The sequence below is a fragment of the Leuciscus leuciscus genome (genome assembly GCF_965113295.1).
Source record: "Leuciscus leuciscus genome assembly, chromosome: 11".
NCBI lineage: Eukaryota > Metazoa > Chordata > Actinopteri > Cypriniformes > Leuciscidae > Leuciscus > Leuciscus leuciscus.
This window is the reverse complement of record NC_138735.1, coordinates 25,697,187-25,717,364: the sequence shown is the minus strand read 5'-3', so window position 1 is coordinate 25,717,364 and position 20,178 is coordinate 25,697,187. Positions and strand designations below refer to the sequence as shown.

The 20,178-nt window shown below is 37.3% G+C and overlaps 1 protein-coding gene across 1 annotated transcript in view; it reads right to left on the bottom strand.

The window, feature by feature from the left end:
* The window catches only part of dpyda (dihydropyrimidine dehydrogenase a), a 177,253-nt gene that overhangs the window by 27,586 nt on the left and 129,489 nt on the right, over positions 1 to 20,178 (bottom strand). Inside the window, exons 17-19 of the mRNA XM_082183654.1 lie at positions 19,857 to 19,977; positions 19,130 to 19,249; positions 1,782 to 1,924 (exon numbers count right to left, since the gene is read on the bottom strand). Coding sequence (XP_082039780.1) covers positions 1,782 to 1,924; positions 19,130 to 19,249; positions 19,857 to 19,977 — 384 coding nt within the window. The remainder of the gene's footprint in view (positions 1 to 1,781; positions 1,925 to 19,129; positions 19,250 to 19,856; positions 19,978 to 20,178) is intronic.

Below are 20,178 nucleotides of genomic sequence, written 5' to 3'. Positions count from 1 at the left end.
TTGAATGTAACTCTACACCCTTGCTTCATTTAGTATACGCAGTTCTATGAATCTGCCAATTATCCCCTCCTCCACTCTCTCACACCAGCTCAGAGATCCACTGGTTGACGATCACACGTTGACCTGATTGGTTACAAGGTAGTTTGTGGTGTCAGAAACATCAGCGATTTCATACCGCTTTTAGTTCACAGCAGTTTTAAGGAGAAAATAACTCAGCAATGGTGTTGACTTATGAATTTGCACATGGTTTGTCTTAAAGCATAGACTTATAAACACCATTAAAAGCTTGATTTTCACCACAGGGGGACTTTAACGGAATCCACTTTCCATGAACTACAATGAACGGCTCGTTTGGACTACAACACGATTTTAGGCTAGATGTAGGCTACACACAAAAGCTTCTCCTGAAATGGAACAGATTCTACTTTGTCGGGACAATCTGTTGTTTGTGGATGACAACTTTTAAGTATGTCTTATTATTTGTAGTTGCGTTTTCTATTAACAGTTCTAATTACGTTGTTGCTACGCTCGCCTGCTAGCCAACATTAGTGTTGATATAGTGTTGTTTACTACAGCTTTTGTAAACTCTCACTTTTGTAAGGTTGTTCACCGCCCCTTAGGAAAATTAACCATGTTTTTGTGATCGATTACTGTTTGTATAACCATAGTTTTCCGACAAATATCACGATTAAATGGTGGATAAAATCCGTTCTGGATGCTCCTATTGTTTGTTAACATTGTCAGGGTCTGAATTGGGTTCGAAATTGCCGCCATCCTTTATATTTACACTAGAGCAGAACTCGCGGTTATGGAGGGGTGGGACATTTCCCGAAACACACGCTAAGCGCTGCCAATCACAACACACTGGGCCAGCTAACCAATAACAGCACATTTCGTATTTTGGAAAGGAGGGGCTTCATCGAAACCAGAACTAAAGAGAAAGGAGCTGTAATAATGTAAAATGTGTGAAAAATAATGTTTTTTGATCAAGCATGAAAGCATATTCTAATACACCCCAATAACAAAATCAAGACTTTTTAAAAGGGCATAATAGGACCTCTCACAGCCCTCGGCCTCATCCTGCTCGCCACAAACCCCTTTAATTGGACATTGTTGAAACTGCTTATTACATTCAAAATATAAATTTTTTTTTTGCATTACTGCAATTTATCAGTATTTTTTGTCCTGTTTGATCTTTTATGGTGGTCTTATTAATATAAAATCATCATTAGATAATATTTGACTTCATATTTGTAAAAGTACATGGATGCTTTCCCGAAAAAAGAAAACTGTTCTTATTATACCAAGTGATTGGTTTTTCAGCCCACTACAGAGCATTTTTGTTTGATTTGAATAAAGTGCTAATAATAACAGCCTGATCTAATACTGCACACTGTCTTGGACAGACACTCTGGCTTCATCTGAAATCGCCATACTTCCTTACTATGTAGTAGACGAAAACGGAATGTGACAAGAGTAGTATGTCAGAATTCATAGTACTCGTAAGAGACTAGGCAAAGAGTACCAAGATGACTAATTAATTTAGACGAATTTCTGAAGTGTGCATATGATGGACGGTTTACAATCCCATGAGGCCACGAGAGAGGATTTATGAATGGGAAAAAGTGCAACTAACACTGGTAGGTCACATGACGACATGGCGAATGTAGTCCATTCATACTACACACATTTATACTATATAGAACATACTTTTTAGCGGTGGAAAAGTAATTACTTATTACGTAGAGTATGTGATTTCGGATGCAGCCTCTATCACTTACCTGTAACACTGTGGCTCCTGCATGGAGGAACTGCAATCCGGACTCTGCAGAGTCAATGCCCCCGGTGGCCAGAATGGGAAAACCAGGCAGAGCTTTCGCTATAGCGGACACTGCTCGCAATGCGATGGGCCGAATGGCATTTCCTGCACAGATGCAAGCAAAAAATAATAAAATAATTTAATCAAAATAAATAAATATATATATTTCAGTCAGGACCACTTTGAGAATGAAATTTATTGACAATCTTTGGATTTGGCGAGAGGCTTAGGCTCTAAGGTGCTCGAGCTGCCATACTAGACAGCTTGAGATACATCCTTGACACCCAATTCCCCCGAGCCTTTTAATACCCAAATGTTTCTTAGCATATGTTTACAGAAGGAGATACAATGATTATGTACATAGAGTTTCTATACAGAATCTACTGCTCTATTATGAAGATGCTAGGAGGTGAAAAAAATAAAAATAAAAATAACGTCCAGTGTGAAGATCTTGGATCTCAAGTGGAAGGACTACAGCAGATATAAATTATCTTCGTTAAACGGCATCTCATCCTCTAAAATTTCAGGCTGAGATTCTCAAGGGAGCGCGGTGCCTCCTTACATTACACCCTTTATTTATTTACCTGAGCCGCAATGTCTTGAATAAAATTAAAACCTCTGATCTGATCCCGCTGACAGACGGGGCCGTTTATCACATTAGATTTAACTTCATTTCACTGGCAGCATTTTTTCCCCTCATTGATCAGTGGGAGACATTGTCTCTCCTCATTTGGCGCTGGTGTCACTAAAGACAAAGAGCGCGGGCCAACGCTCTCTACCACACGCTAAATGACCCTTATTAATGATACGGAGGACTCGCGTTAAAGGAACACCATCTCAGTCAATCTTCTCTGAAGCAGCATGTAAAGTTAATGGCGGCATTTCCACGTATATTACAGAACATGTGAAACAGCAGCAAATAGATTCAAACACAGGATGCATTCATCCTATTTAACATAAATAAGGGATATTATGTGTTTCCATAAAGAAAATCCACAAAAAATATATATTTTTAACATCTCCCCTAGACAGCAGCAATGAGATTAAATGGAAAGAATACAAAGACTTTTACTGCTGTCTATTGATTCTCAGATTTTTATCCCGAGAAAAAGACATAAGCAATCTCATATGTATCTTTCTCTAGAGCTTCTAATAAAAAAATAAAAATAAAAATAAAAAGTGGTCAGATTTGCTGAGCCTGAGACATAAAAATGTGCAATTTAAAGTCAGATTTTAGTACGATCTCTAACATTTCCCATCAAATTCTTCCAAAATATCTACTGCTACTGCTAGTAAGGATGAAGGATTTGAACACTTATCTTCAAAAGCTAAGTGAGTGCAGAAAACTTTATCGTTATAGTTGTGGTGTGGACTATTCTTTTATATTTTTAGCGATTTTTAGAAGGATATTTTTACAGATATCATCCTTGATGTGAACGGGCCTTAAATGTGTTACTGAATTTTCAGAGAAACATCTGAGACAGTCGATTCATCTTTTTGCAACAACGTTCTGTGCGCAAGCCAATGAAAATAATATACTGACACACATTTCAGTCTACTTAGTCAGGGGACACTTAGCAGGTCTGCCAGCTGACACTCAAATCTAATCCAGCGGATTTAAATGGAAGGAGGACCCATATTCAGTGGCCACGCAGGAAGCGCTTCTCAGGAGGAGATACTGACACCTCTAATTGCATTAGAAATGGATGAGCTACTCTCAGCGACTGCAGCTTCTCCACAGGTAGAACCCTGTCACCCCGGAGCTGTTTACAAAAAAAAATTGCTTTTATGAGACTCTGATGGACAAAAAAGAAATAAAAAAGGAGCAGGGGAGGGCGTTGAAAGATTGACAGATGGTGTCAAACTCCTTCACGACCCTCGTTTTCTTATTGGGAAACAACAAGCCTCATTGTTTCCATATGATGTGGAAGCATGTAGTGTGGCGTGTTGTCATGGTTAGTCTTGCAGAAACCGTCGTCGGGTCACTAGAGGGTCCGTGTTTGCGGGATTGGGGGGGGGAGAAAGCTTCTCATCTCTGGTGAGTCCGAGGCGCTTGCTAAAACGCTGCACGTCACACCTGCTATTCCGATGAATAATTCTGAGCACAGACGGATGTACGGAGGAATCAGGCAGGACACTGAGGCCTGGAATTTGGCATCATCAAACAAGAAGAAGAAAGGCAATAGGAGAAAAAAAAAATCACGTACAAGGAGAGGCAATTAGGGAAATACACACAGACCTGACCTATGGTATGATAATGAACATCCTGTCTAACTCCCTCAAGCGTACACACACACACAGAGAGAATGCTGGGAATGGTAATTGAAGCTGAGGAAATATAAAAGAGCTGTTCATTTGTTTCAGAAGAACATAAGCTATTGACACAGAAAGGTTGCACAAATCTGTATTTTGGGGATGAAACTGAAATGTGGAATCAGATGTGAGAGGAATTAGAAGTCACGGAGAAAGAGATGAAAAGCAGGAGCTTGAAGGCATGGTGGAGACGTCAAACATGCACACCCATCATTACCATACTGTGTTAATGACTAATGGGTAATGCTCACAGAGAACGGCCGAGCTCCACTGGGTTTGCCATAAATATTCGTGTTCCATATATATATTTATATTCAGATTTCCATAATTAATGGAATTTGCAAAGGCAAGTGATGCTTCAATATTACTGTCGGTCATTCTTTGAGTTAAGGATTTGAACAGATCTCTAACTCTAAGTATTAAACACACACTGTTTGCACTATATATATAAATGCTACTTTGATTCTTTAAGGAGGACCTATTATGCCCCTTTTTACAAGATGTAATATAAGTCTCGGGTGTCCACAGAATGTGTCTGTGAAGTTTCAGCTCAAAATACCCCACAGATCATTTATTATACCATGTTGTAAATGTAGAGAACATAGAGTTTCACTGCAGGTGGGACCACAGCCCCATCTAGAGAAACAGAAGAATACTATATAAACTTACTTAAGTGTGGACTTGTTTGACTTCTGAAACCATCCAGAACACTAGAAATCATTATCACTAGCATCATTGGCAGCGCTAGGCCGGGGGTTGCCAGAAGGCCTTTATTAACCCCCTGGAGCAGTATGGATTACTTTTATGATGATGTTCTTTTTTGGGCTTCAAAATCTAAGGTACCATTCACTCCCATTATAAAGCTTGGAAGAGCCAGGGTATATACCTAGGATGGCTTTAGGGTGAGTAAATTATGGGATAATTTTCTGCCACTGGAACCATATAGCAACATGCCAAAACCACTTAGCAACAAGATACTAAGCAAAAAATAAATAAATAAATCAGCATTTGTGTCTTGTTTTCTGGTAAAATATCTAAATAAACAACTTTAATTTAGAAAAAAATTGTCACAAATAAAACCTCACAAATTGTGACTGGTTTTAAGAGGAAAAAAAACAATTTGCATGTATTTTCTCAGAACAAAACACATTCTTTGAATATAATTTGAATGAAAATGAATAAAATAAATAAATACAATTAAACTGATCTTGTTTTAAGGATGTTCAAATATTTTTAATAGAAAACTAGACAAAATACAGATCAAAAACACTTTGCAGTGCGAACGGAGCCGGACTGGACAACTACAATAGTTGTCTGTCACAACATACAGTGTGAGAGATTTTGCACAGACAATAACTACATCATCTTCATAAAATGTAAAAATCTAGTTCAAAATTTTAATTCTGGCCACACAAACCCCACACCTATCACCCTGACGGACCCATCCGCTGTCTTTCCTGACAGTCACATTAGTATAATAAGCAATTTCTATGAATGCCTGATTGTATGTTACAATAATAGCATCAGGAGATGGCGAATGTGTGTCCTCGTTTAAATGTGATGTAATAAAAGACTTAAGATAACTCTGACATTTGAGAAAATGTCATCAGTTCACCTTTTCTCTTTGATGAAATGATGGCATTACATTTATACAATTATCCGATTAAACAAAGTAACGTGCCAGAATCTGCTGAAAACGGCGAGGGGCACAAAGCCATCGCCGCCAGCCTCAAAAACATCGGCTGACACACTGAAAACTGAGAGCAAACTGCAAAAAAAATACTCAAATTATGTGTAAACATTACATCCCAAGTCAAGATCATCAAGGAATTTACCTCGATGCAAGTTACAATGATGCAAAATAGATACAGTTAAAAAAAAAGAAAAAAGAAAAGTGTTTATGAATCTGCAAAGGCAGAGCACTCCTTAAAGCATACAACATGGTGTGTGACACTATGGAAACTGTTTCTGGTATCATCGCGTACTATCTAGTGGTCAGGAAGGGACTGATGCATAATTCAGAGATCTGGTCAGAATGCTGGGCGTCTGTGGTCAGTTAAGGCCATTGCACATTGTGAAGTGTGTGACGACCTCAGCACAAATGCCTCCTTTCACATCACCACTGCTGGCTTTAGACACTGACAAAGCACATCGCCTCCTACAGCTGAGAAACTCACTCAAATAATGATTAATGAATGGGAAAAGGACCAAAAAAAAAAAACACATGGTACACTCTACTCTACAACCAGAACAATCAAGCATACCTTTGCTTCAAGGTACAATGGCTCTTGTATATAATGGACAGTGTTGGACGCATGAAGCTACGTGCATTATGTAATCAGATTACTATTTTGATGTAATCAGTAACTTAACATACATTTACACATAAATATTTCACATTACGTTTCAGTTTAATTAATTAGCTTAACATTTCTTTTTAAACAACTGAGTTAAAATTCTCTCTCTTCTCTATAACATTGCCACTTAGACGTGCACTAATGCGTACATGGGAACAGACTAACCCCCGTGTCAGGAATGGTAAAATATAATAATATTCTCAATGTGTTTTTAAAAGAAAATGAAGATGTACGTTAATAGTTGTTAAGTTCTCAGTAAAAAAGAAAAGAAACACCTGCAAGGCCTGGAAGATAGCAAACCTAACGCAACACATTACTTTCCATAATAAAGTAACTAAGTAATGTAACTAGTTACTTTTTTAGGGAGTTAAACAATATTGCAACACATTACTTTTAAAAGTGACTTTCCCCCGACATTGAGAATGGCGGAGGTGGTTCCAAAGCTTTTCTTTTGTAACCATTTTCACGTTCACACAAAAACAGACATAATAATTTGGCATATTGCATCTAAAATGTAAGATATCCATATTAAATTCTCGTATTACTGTTGAATAAAAGCCATATCACACTTTCCAGTTGTGAAATTTGTGTGAACCCCCACCCAAATGCCTTTTCCCTGCAAATAAGTTTTTTCAGCGTTATTTGTTTTTATTTTAAATATGATTGCGCTTCACAATTAAATGCATGCATTTGGCAGACGATTATACATTGTAAGTTATTGTTCAACAAACTGGGATGCGCAAGGACGAAATTAAATATATGAAATAGAAGAAGATGTTACATAACATCATAGCCTGTTTAACATATATTTATTCATGGCTTGAATGCCTGCATTACACACCATGTACAGGTTGCGTAGATTAAGAACACAACCCTTATTATTTAACTGATATTATTAAACATCATGTTGCAGAAATCTGAAAAGTTACGGTACAAGTTAATACACCGTTGTTACATCTAATCAAAGCAGGTTTTTGTAATTATAAAAACCAGCTCACAAAGTAAGGTATGGGGGCGGATGATGTGCTGTAATTAACGCTTAAACTACTCATTATTACTTTTAGATGTGCAAAGCCATGTACTGTAACCTGTTCTAAATTTCCCACCTATTTAATACTAATCCAATTATGATGCAAATGAGGACAAAGCATGCACTGAAATCACTTATGCCGCTGCATTAATAAATCACAAAGATATATTTATCGATCACTGACTAAAAAAAGCTATAAAAAAAAAGCTCTTTTGCAGATACTGCTAAATGTTCAAAATGTTTCCTAGTTCAAAAGTTTTCAATATCTTAAAACTTTTATTTTGAGATGATTATTTCCAGGTTTAAATTAGATTTTGAAACCCAGATTTTAAACATGATGTCAGACTTTCGGACTTAACGGTATCATGGTATAATATATGTAATGTACACTACATTGTTACAAAAATATAAATGTTAAAGAAATGCTGTTAAAAAAATTTTTTAATCACGGTTTCCACAAATATATGAAGGGGTTTTCAACATTGATAATAAGACACCTTTTTTTTTGCTGCAAATCAACATATTAGAATGATTTCTGAAGGATCATGTGACTCTGAAGACTGGAGTAATGATGCTGAAAATAAAGCTTTGCATCACAAGAATAAATTACATTTTAAAATGTAGAACAAGAATGAAACAAGAATAGAAAAGGTTCTATTCTTATGTTCTTATTAAATAAGTTTAATTATATCAAGTGCTGTGAGAAAAGGCTATAAATCTCCACCTCCAACATCCTCACACTCATAGCCTACTAGCCGGGACTCTTCTTTATGTGTACAGATGTGACATAATGACGCAAAGACATGCTCGAATATCCCGCGGAAATCCACCAGTACCACTGGAATTAAAAACATTATTACAAGCGTAACGTTTTGAATCGAGCTACGGCAAGCAGAGAGTTTTGAACACTGGCTGGTTATGTACTTGCTCCAAAATTTTTAACCCCAAAAAGTTACGGACTGCAGCTTTAACTAATGTTAACTAATGAACCTTATAGTAAAGTCTTACTAAAAATACACTTTTGAATGGTAGTGTATGTATCATTATTTATTATATTTAATATATTCCCTTTAGTAACATGTTTTAACCCTTTAAGCTACTTCATTTAACCTAACACATTCATTCGTTTATGATGAATAAGACATCTATTTATGCACTGAATACTGACACGCTGATATCAAAGTCTCAAGCTCATGTTTGACTGTCCTTTACTAGGTCGATGGACACAAGAGTGATTGACAATCTAATCCAGCGAGTGTGTTATAGATGCCTCTTCTGGTGCATGTTCTTATCATTAGCAGTTAGCCTATGGTTATGTTCACAGCCCACTGCCGCTCTCCGCCCATAAGATTTAAGGGCCTGCCCTTTAGAGAATATTTAACATAAAATTGAAATCTTGACAGCGGTGAGAAATCCGTCCTGAGCGAGGCGAATTTAATTAATCAGACCTACTGTACCGTGCTCTGTCCAACACGGCAGGCCACGAATTAAACAGCCGAGAGCTCCCTGCATCTTTACCATATCACCTCCGCTCCGTACGCACCAAGCAGGAGGTAATGCACTGATCTAGCTAGATGCAAATACAAAAAAAGCAAAAAGCAAAACACAAGCAAACAAAACTCAACATATTTCCCAAGAGCCCCTCTCACACAGACGATGCATTTATGACCTGAGCGAGAACCACAGCCTCAGAACTGGGACTGTATTTCTTCTTTATGCAGCACCGCATCTGTGTCGAAACTCTCGGAGGATTGTTTAACTAGTAAACTAAAACAGTGTGTACTCAGAGTGTGAGCTTTTGCATTTGACGGTAATGTGGCTGAACGTACAGCGGGTGACCGCGGCGCTCAAACGTGCCGGGAGACGAGCGGCGTTCTCTCACTGTCATTACCGAAAGATCACGCTTCTGTTACCTTCAGCATGACAATCACCACAACAGGCACGTAGAATGAGGCATTATGGGTATGTTGGGAAAAGATGAGGTGAGATTGGAGCTCCAGGGGTTAGAAACCGATGCACAGGTGTGTTTTCTCTGAGGGTTGAAGGAATAAAATCTTAGTGATACATAAAATGTTGAAGGAATAACAAAAAAAAATTAAATCACCCTTCCAAATCCATATGAATCTACTCTTTTCAATATAGTAAAAGTGAATAAAGACCGTCAGGCTCCAAAATGACAAAAAAACACCATTAAGGTTTAATACAGTACAAGTAATCCATTCCCTGGTTTCACAGACAAGGCTTAAGCCTAGTTTCAGACTAAAATGCATGTTTAAGATGTTTTAACTGAAAGCAACTTGCACTGACAAATCTCAAAATATTTCAGTGACATTGTTTTGTCTCAAGATGCACACCAGTAATATTTCTACCAAGGCATATTTATAAAAGCTACTTAAATGTCTTAATTGAACTAAAACCTAATCCTGGCTTAATCTAAGCACTCTCTGTGAAACCAGGACCATATGACTTGTGCGATAATATGACTTATTGGAGAATATATTATATTATGAATATGACTTCAGAAGAGAAGTCATGATATTTTGTATGACAAACAGACCCAAATTTAAGTCATATTTATAATACAATCTATTCTCCTCCAGTAAGCTGTAAACTGCTTTCAGTCATTTTGAATCATTGCATCATTAAAGGGATACTTCACCCAAAAATGAAAATTCTGTTTTTAATTACTCAGCCTCATGTCGTTCTAAACCCATAAGACTTTCGTTCATCTTCGGAACACAAATGAAGATTTTTCTGATGAAATCTGAGAGCTTTCTGTCCTTTCATAGACAGCTACACAAATACCAATTTGATGCTTCAAAAAGTTCATAATGAGATCGTTAAACTAATCCATATGAATTGAGCGGTTTAGTCCAAATTTTCAGAAGAGACTCGATCGTTTTATATGATGAATAGATGGCTTTTATATTCACATACAGAAAGTTCTCAGATTTCATCAAAAAGATCTTCATTCGTGTTCTGAAGATGAACGAAAGTCTTACGAGTTTAGAACGACATGAGGGTGAGTAATTCATGACAGAATATACATTTTTGGGTGAACTATCCCTTTAAGTTAAACTAGAGAACCAAAACAATTAGATTCATGAGCAAATCATTCGGATCGGTTTGGCAATGGGTCCGACTCCAAAGAATGATTCATTCACAAATCGGACATTGCTAATGAAATAACAACATAAAATGTAGTTTTTGTCTGAGCAAGTTCAGTTTACTTGAAAATCCACGTTGAGAATAATATTATTTAATGTAGCGCCAATAGAGTCTCATGAATGCGCAGTTGAGCACAGAAGACCAATGGCCACGGTCAAAATACATTCAATTTTGGTTTGTCTTTCACCCAACCCTATCGCAATTCCCCAGAACAATTGGAATATGAGACATGTGTTGCATGGGACCACTCTGTAATCGTTTTTTAAAAGCTTGATGAAAAAAAAAAAAAAAAAGGAACGGCATGCTGCATTAGAACAACACCAGGGTGAGTAAATGATGACTTAATTTTCATTTTAGGATGAACTATCCCTTTAAGTAAACGAAACTTGTTAGAATTGTTTGCCGTACAGACCAGTTTTATGATCCTTTAATCGCACTTTTTTGGGGGGTCATTTTAAAGCTTGGTGGCTCCAGTCCTCATTCACTTATTCATTATTTTGGGAATGAGTTGTCAGGATATCCTTTAAAAATTTTGATTTCCACAGAAGGCAGAAAGGTTTGGAACAACATAGCCTACGGGTGAGTAAACAATGACAGCGTATTCATTTTTTTATTGAACTATCCCTTTAAAAGAAGTGAAAAGTAGAGGGGCATAACTTACACAGTGAGGGTATCTCATGGGAACAACCAAGTGATGCATTCTCTTTCTCTCTCTCTGAAAATGGTAGGCAGACAGGCAAACACATCCATGGCCACATCCTGCAGCTCTCAAAGGGGCCCTGATTCCACCCACTCCATGACACTGTGCTAATGCACTCTCAGAAAGGTCAATACTCACACAAACACACACACGTACACACGTCTCAGCGCTCAGCTCAGCTATTGAAAGGAACCTCCCAGAGCACTTTTAATTGTCAGTCGCTACAAGCCACATACAGACACTCTGGAGTGAATCTAAAATCCATTAAATGGAAAATTTGACTTGCAAAAAGTGAGGGTTGTTTAAAAAAAACTTTAGTTTGGTAGATCAGCGGGACCAAAGAATGAACGAGGCCTTAAAATTCAAGCCCAACAATATAACTTATTTTTATGTTTTGTGGCTGTGTGGGAATATAAAATACTATACTATACTATCCTATACAAATAGGCTTTCCAATTAAAAATGTTAATTAAATAAATTATGTGAGAACGCATGATAAGATGATTAATTAATCAAATTATTTGTTGAGAAAAATACAAGTGAGCTGTAGCAATAAGTAAACACAGACCAGTATAAAATAATAAAAATAAAATAAAATAAAATAAAATAAAATAAAATAAAATAAAATAAAATAAAATAAAATAAAATAAAATAAAATAAAATAATAAAATAAAATAAAATAAAATAAAATAAAATAAAATAAAATAAAATAAAATAAAATAAAAGCAAAGTTAAGTTAAGGAAAAAAAAAAAACTCTAAAATAGGGATAAAATAAAATAAGATAAAATAAAATAAAAGCTAAGAAAAAAAAAATCAGTCATACTTCCAAAATAAAATAAAAATGGAGCTTGACTGTATGGAACTACTGTACTTTAAATTATGAGTAGCTTGCAGAAAGCTAGTTATGAAGCAGCTTACAATGTACTTACTGTATGAACACAAACTACACTAAACTACACTGCAGTCTGTTGAACTATAACTCTAAACCAAGAGTTACGAATCCAAGTATCGGCACACTGCAGTAATACAAACGCTAACACAAATACTCAAACTATTCCTATTGTATACAACAGTAATATAATACACTGTAATATAATTACAGTAACTGTAATACACTTCACTGTACCGCAAAACACTACAATAACAAGGACCATGTTTTGTCTGAGAAGTAGAGAAATTGAATTTCAGATGAATATTTCATGTTGGATTTCTCAAAGTTTGGGTGTTTTTCAGTACAGTGTTTGTTTTTCTAAAGCATCATTAGTCTTTGCCATTCATTCAGTGAGAAAAATATGTTTTCCATGTCTATTTATACAGTACTGCACTTTAAAAAAGCTGTGTGTTCTGTCAGAAGAGCACTAAATGTAAATGTGAGAGTGTTCGTTTATGCGTCCTGCATGAGCGTGTGTGTTGTGCACGAAAAGTGTAGCGAGTTGTCTGTGAAATAAAAGTCAGAGCCTGTGATCTCACAGGTATATGATCACTATCAGCTGTAACACACACAAACACTCTCTCTGAGAGACTGTGAAGTGTGTATGTGTGTCTCTTCCTACGAGGACAATGTGTGTTTACACAAATGGGTTAAATAACTACAATCACTGCATATAAGAGGTGGTTATTTGGCTCAGAAACAGCATGTGAACCACAGCTCTTCATCCTGAAGCTTAAGTCTAATCTAACGCTTTGAGGTCTTCGCTGCAGGTGAGGACAAAATAACTACACATAAAACCACTTTCTGACAACAATTTTTCTCTCCCAAACACACATGCACTAATTTTATCCATTCATATATTTAGGTAATGGGTACTGTTTGTTAAAGGCACGCTATGTAAGATTTTTGGATCAAAATATCCAAAAGCCACTAGAACAATGTTTTGAACAATATGTTTTGTTAATTTGTGTACTTACATTATCCCAAATGTTTCTAAGAATGTTTAAATTCAGAGAAATAAGCAGTTTTAACCAGAACACGGACTTGTGTTCATCCGTCGCCTATCCATGACATCATACCCGCGTTACCCTCGATTTACGGTTTTATTTTGTAGAAACCATGGAAACATCAAAGACGCTTTAATATATTATGTGTTTTATTAGAAAGGTGAGCAACTGTTTGGATACATTAATCGACAGAAAACTAATCATTGCTCAACAAAGTTAGTCTTTTTGTTTAAATCTCGTTTTCTTGATTTACTGCGAGCCGAGTACCATATTTACCATGCCTAATATGCTTTGCTCCACAGCTCTCGAGCCGTGTGTCGTGCTTGTCTCTCATTAGCAATCGCTCCGGCAACCTCGTTCTGCTCCAAAGGATTTCATAACTTTAATACATTACTGGTCATCCATGAATATGATTTCTGCCCGAGTCCCAGGATTCCGTGAAATTAAGGCGTCATCAAGCTACGCCTTCGTTTTGAATAAACGACCTCTAGTGGCGAAAAGTTACAGAGTGTGCCTTTAACATTAGTTGGCTTTAACTTTAATTTAATTTCCTGTTCTATCGTAAAAGAGGGTTTCAACATACTGTATATAGCTATACTTTTTGGGGTATTGGGAGTCAGGTCATGCCATATCTTGCTTAGAGTACCAGTAGTATCACCACCTCAAAATCCCAATTTCACCCCAGCGTGGGCGGTCACATGTTAATGAGCTGATGACTGTGCATAGTACATCAAACTGTTTCCACAACAGCAAATCAGTTTTTCCATGAGACGTCCCCTTTAAATGTAAGCACTGCGGCTAAAGCCCTGGTGAACAACAGTACATCATAGGTATTTTTGTTTCCAGGCTGTTGGCAGCGTCAGCGCTGGCAGCTCGAAGGCCTGCAGTCAGAGCGGAGGGTGATGGATGTTTGGTGGGTGGAGCCGGGGAGACCCTTGCAGTTCGGGGGCCGGCTCCGCTCATGGGGGATGTCACCGAGCTGCAAACTGCCACAGCTTAAATGGGAAAAAGATGACATTGAGTAGTTCTGCTAACATAAAATACTGCTGCAATAGTTTCACGATAAATTTTTAATGTTGCACCTCGGCTAGCCCAGTTCTTGTCTCCAAAACCAATGCACTTTTTTTTTCCTGGTTTTCAGGGATTGTATGAGAATGAAATAGAGGAAGATATGGATAGGAGGCTAGCAGATAAGACAGACTCTGGCCCTTGTCAATCTGTTCAAACACACAAACAAACATACACATACACACACACACACACAATGAAAGAATACCTCATAAAAGGCATTAACTATGCAACAGCACAGCAATAGCACAGTGATACAGTACAGAGAACCAGAGAGCAACTGCATCCACATGAATTATTGAGGAAGGGAATGAACACACCGCTGGTCTGAGAATCCCTGAAGAACGGTGTGTGTGTGTGAATATAAGCCTTGTTAAGGCACAAAACATCACACAATAGTGAACGCACGACACTTGATACTTGATCACACTGTTATCAGCATGTTTCCATGAAATTAAAGATAAATAAAGAACAATGATGAATTTTCTTCAGAAGGCGTTTTCCATTGGTTGTTGCCAAGGTGTTGCAAGGTGTTCTGAGTGGTCACATTGCTTTGCAGTTACTAAGCAACTAATTTGCATAAAGTTGATCTTATTGCAACTTTGTTGCATAGCCAATGGTCTCTGTTGTTGGTGCAGACAGAAATCGCCAATCACCTCACTTTAAAGGGGACGTATTAAGCCCCCTTTTTACAAGATGTAATATAAGTCTTAAGTGTCCCCATGTGTCTGTGAAGTTTCAGCTCATAATACCATTATGCAAAAACATGTTGTTTTTGTGTGTATATCTTAAAATGCAAAAGAGCTGTTGGTCCCCGCTCTCCTTTACAGAAGAGGGCGGAGCCTCTACAGCTTGTGCCTCAGATACTCAGAGTATATGGGGCAGTTTCCACAAAATGCGTTTTAGTATCCACTGCGCTGCTTTTCCATTGTTTTCAATATAAACACGTGCCAAACGGACCTAACAGAAGTCGTTACTTTTTAAATTCATGAGCCCTCATAATCTTTAATCACAATAACTTCCCTTCACTCTTGCAACCACATCTCTTCTCTTCTGAGATGACGTGTTTACTGGGGCGAGGGCGGGACAACCTGTCACTCACACGAGACTGACCAATAGCAAACCACAACCATCCAATCAATTCCCTTTATCGCAACCTCTGTTTAATGGCAACTTTAATTTTGATGCTGAATCATAATAAAAATCATGATCGCATGATTTGAGGTAGGGCTGGGCGGTATGACTATATATCGTGGCAACGGTATAAAATGTCTATAATTATTGATTTTGCTATATTTTGTGAATTTATGTGCAGGCAATATAAAAAAGCAAAGGTGAGGATGTGAAAAAAGAGAGCAGAGTTTTTAAACATTTATAATACGAGCCCTCAGGTTTTGCTTGCATATAGAGCTGTCACTGTAATACTTATACGTTCTGACACATCATTGTCCTTCCACTGACTACCTTTCTCAACTATCTTGATAACTTCAGGTATGTAAAATCTTTCAAGTGACTCCCATGAGCGCAGAATGTTGCTCTAGAGTGACGTAAAAGTCGCATGAATTCCTATATGACTGTTCAGACTGAGGTCACATTGCAAAACATCTGAACTGTATTGAATTAAGGATCACACATGGAAGTGGCCCAAATCAGAATTGGAAAGATCAGATTCCATGTAGTTTGTGCCGTTCACACTATGACAAAAACAGATCTGAGTCGCATATGAGCAAAGAAATCGGATTTGGCCAACATTTACCTGCAATCTGAACATAGCCAAAAAACCCATAAAGTGGAGTATTTATGGAAACACAGTCGGTTATGTCTCAAGTGAAAGTAAACAGCTGGTTCTAAACAGTATATGTATCAGTATAATGTATCTGTGTGTTCGCTCTTAAAATGACAGCAGCCTAATAAACCTGCTTTGACCTGTCTGTCAAATCAAACAAAAGAGAAGATAACTTACTGCTCTTTACTGAATAACCTTTGTAGCTTTAATTAGAATACATTTATATATCTTATCAAGACTATGATTCAAGACTATGCAGTATTTTATTTTTACATTTGATTATTCCATTTCTGTCTATTACATAAACCCATTGTACCTAAAAGAAAACTTTGTGTAATTCATATTTTAGTTATAATGAATTTGTCCTATAACACAAATAACAAAAATAAAATAACAGAAATAACTATATTCTGATATATATATTGTTATCTTGAAATAAGATTTTGGTCAAATGGCTCACCCCTAATTTGAGGTATCATTCATGTTGGTAGCCCGAACAATAAGTGACGAGTAACAACTGGTTTAATACTTTGCTTAGAAAAATAAATATCTCTAACCCTAAGTACGGGCAACACAAGTGAATCTTAGCTTAGTAAGAACCACTAATAAATGGAATGAAAATGCTTTAAAAAAAGCGCCACAGTCAGAATCCTTCAGATGTCAGTGGACAGATATCAGTGTGAAACCCATCAGCATGGTCCCTGTAGAGTGGTGAAGAAAAACATTATTCTTTTGAAGACACATCTGTCTAATGTCTTCATAGAGAGCCGTACGGTGACAGAGAACGTCAATATGCCATGGCAACCAGAGGACCGCATTTCAAAGCTCTCTGTTTCTCCTGAAAATCTGCTCTCCTGAAAGTTCTTGCTACACACTCATAAGACAAAATATCCATACTCTAAAGATTTTGGTGAGGTTATCTGGGAACATCTTGAACAACTACAATATCTTATCCTCAGGGCCTAAAATACTAAACTGAGCTCTCTTTCACGTCTTCTTGCACTTAAAGAGGACAAATACACAAAATTATGTTGAGAATGTAAACGCATGTGTATAGTATCAGTATATTAGATCCGTGCATTCGCTCTTAAAGTGACAGCAGCCTAATATTCCTGAAACTGTCTGTGTTTTTACAAGAAAAAAAATAAAAAAATAAATCACTCACTGCTCTTGACTGAATAACTTTTGTAACTTTAATAAGGATTAATTAAAGGGATACTCTGGAAAGATGAATGTAAAATAGGTCATTTATGTAGAAGAAATGTGAAATTATTTTTGAATTTGGAGCTTTCTAGACTGAGAAAAGCCAGAAAATGTATTTTTGGCTTATGTGGATGAAAGACAACAACTCCCAGAATGCCCTTGCTTCGCTGCCCTAGGAGGCCACTCCCAAGCCACGCCTCCCGGTTAGAGAGCGCAGTTGAAAATAACAAGGCTAGGCTACTAGTGAGACTCTGACGAGTTTTCCCGGGATTTCGGCTGATACTATGTGTACATTCTGTGAGTGAGATCCCATCTCCTATGCGCTGGTTGAAAACATGCAGGACAGCCCCTCCTACTGGCTGTAGTCTTTAGCCTCTGGCCAAAAAATCCTCCGATGACGCAAAATGACGATTTTTTCCAGACAAAAAATACATAAATCTCTCATCTCAGGGGGATATGAGGGTAGAAAGCACGGTAATTCGAAAATACTACAGGTTTTCTACTAATACAAAGCTTAATGCTCAATCCTGAAGTATCCCTTTAATGAGGATGATTAATTTATACAGTGAAGACTATGCATTGTTATTTTATATTTGCTTACTTTATTACATTTCTGTACCTGAAAACTACTGTAAGAAAAACCTGAAAAGCACTGTTTATTTCGTTTATATCATTGTTATATTGTAATTATTTGTGCTTTTGCTTGAAATTGTATTATTTGTTCTTATTTTATTACTGGCTGTTTACTTGTCTTTAATAATGTTTTAAATGTATATTAGTTAGGCTAATAGTTTTTGCTGTGGTATCGAAATTGGAATAGAGAATTGTGAATTTTCACTGGTAACATTTTGGTGTCATAACTGCCTGTTTCAGGCCAGTAAAAAATATTAATGGCCTGTACATTTTCTTGAGTCACTGGCCACTGGCAGGTGTGGGACTCATATGTGCCCATAATCACCAGCAGAACCAGACAAAAGTACACCACTGCAATGGAAAGGAAACAATATCTGACTAAAGCAATTATAATGCAATAGCTGCATCCAATTTCATATACTATGCAGTAAAAGTACGTACTTTGCTGGAGATGGGACACTTCATACAGTGAGGTCTAAAATCTAGGATTTCAATCTGGGATTGAAAACTATGGTAACTTATTTAAACCTAGAAAAAAAAAAGGTTTTAGTTCTATAAATAAATATGCTTTATAATGTAATATTTATCATTTAATATAAAAAAAATAAACATTTAATTATTTATAATTGATCAATTATAATTATAATATTTAATTTTAAATTAAAATACCCACACACATGCTATATTTCCAAGTTTTCCATGACCTGAAGATAATAAAACACAAAGTTTGAAAGTGCAAATGTGCTCATGGTCACCTCATGGCGTAGAAAATGAGCCGTGCTGCTACCAAACCTTGTATAATGTATGCTGGCAAGATGTCCATATTTCAAATTATAGTGCACAAACTGTTTTATCTTGTAGCAAAAGCCCTGCAGATCAGCTGTTCTACGATTTCAGCACTCCACCAACCTCCATTCCATCTGTCTGCTCTATTAGAGCCTGTGACCAGAGTACACACACACAAACAAACATGCACATGAATTCACATGCACTCCTACACACCTTTAACAGGGGGGGGAAAAAGTAGATGTGCACACATAGTCTGTCTGTGCCACACACCCGTTAAACCTCAGAGGAGAAAGGAATGGATCCAGTGAGGTGGGTGACACTCACCAGACACTCCACCATATGTGGTGCGCCTTTCTCGACCGATGCCAGGCCAGGGAGAGCCGTCTGCCTTCAGTCCCATCAGCCCTGAAACCGTGTTGGTGGCTGTGACGCCATCTGCTCCACCTGCGCCAACAGGGAAGAGACATTAGGCATGGGGAAGGGGAGGGAGGAAGGCCAAATTCCTAAAAAAAAAATCTGGATCCCAAAACCTTGGGGTCTGTTTGTGTCGAGTTTCTAACTCGGTACAGGAGAAGTCAGGCTGTTAGTCGAGGTCGCGAGGGGAACGTGTTTCTAGGGCAGCTTTAACGTCTGGACTGGGAAACCGTTTTATTGAGGACATTTATGAAGTCCATTTATAACATTAGGCAAGGTTTCTTGCAGCAAAAATGTGCAATTTAGTTTTATATGACCATTTTCCATCATTCTCTGACCTTTAGAATTAAACAGGCTGTTTTTGCCAATGTACCTTTAAGACTTTTATATGTGCATATGTACAAGTGAAAACAAAAAGGGCAAAGGATGCACATTATTTGATGTTTATCTTTGTATTCTATTATTTTTATGCGCTGCAGAATGATGGGAAATGTAGTTTGGTTGACTCTTACTGGGAAAGCTGAGGTAGATTGTATCATCGGAGCTTTTGCTGGGTTAAAGAATCAAAGTAAATAATACATTTGCCACTATAATCCTATCAAAATGGTATAAATATACCATAAAATCAGCCAAATACCTTCATGTGCAGCCTTGGCAATGTCCACGATGTTGGTCACATTAGGGGTGAGTTTGGCAAAGAACGGGACACGGACAGCCTGCCGAACCCACCGACAGATGTTCCGCACCAGCTCTGGATCCTGGTCAAATGGGTCATGAAACCAACAAGCAAACTTAAACAAAGACAAAAGTGGCATGATAAAACAAAACAGCAGAATTTAAATGAACATCAAAAAGATTTTGTTTATTGCTTTGAAGTCATATGTACTATTTTAATGATACTTTAATGGTGCTTTTCATCCTTTGTTAATTCTTGAAAGCTCTAGTCACCATCACAGTAA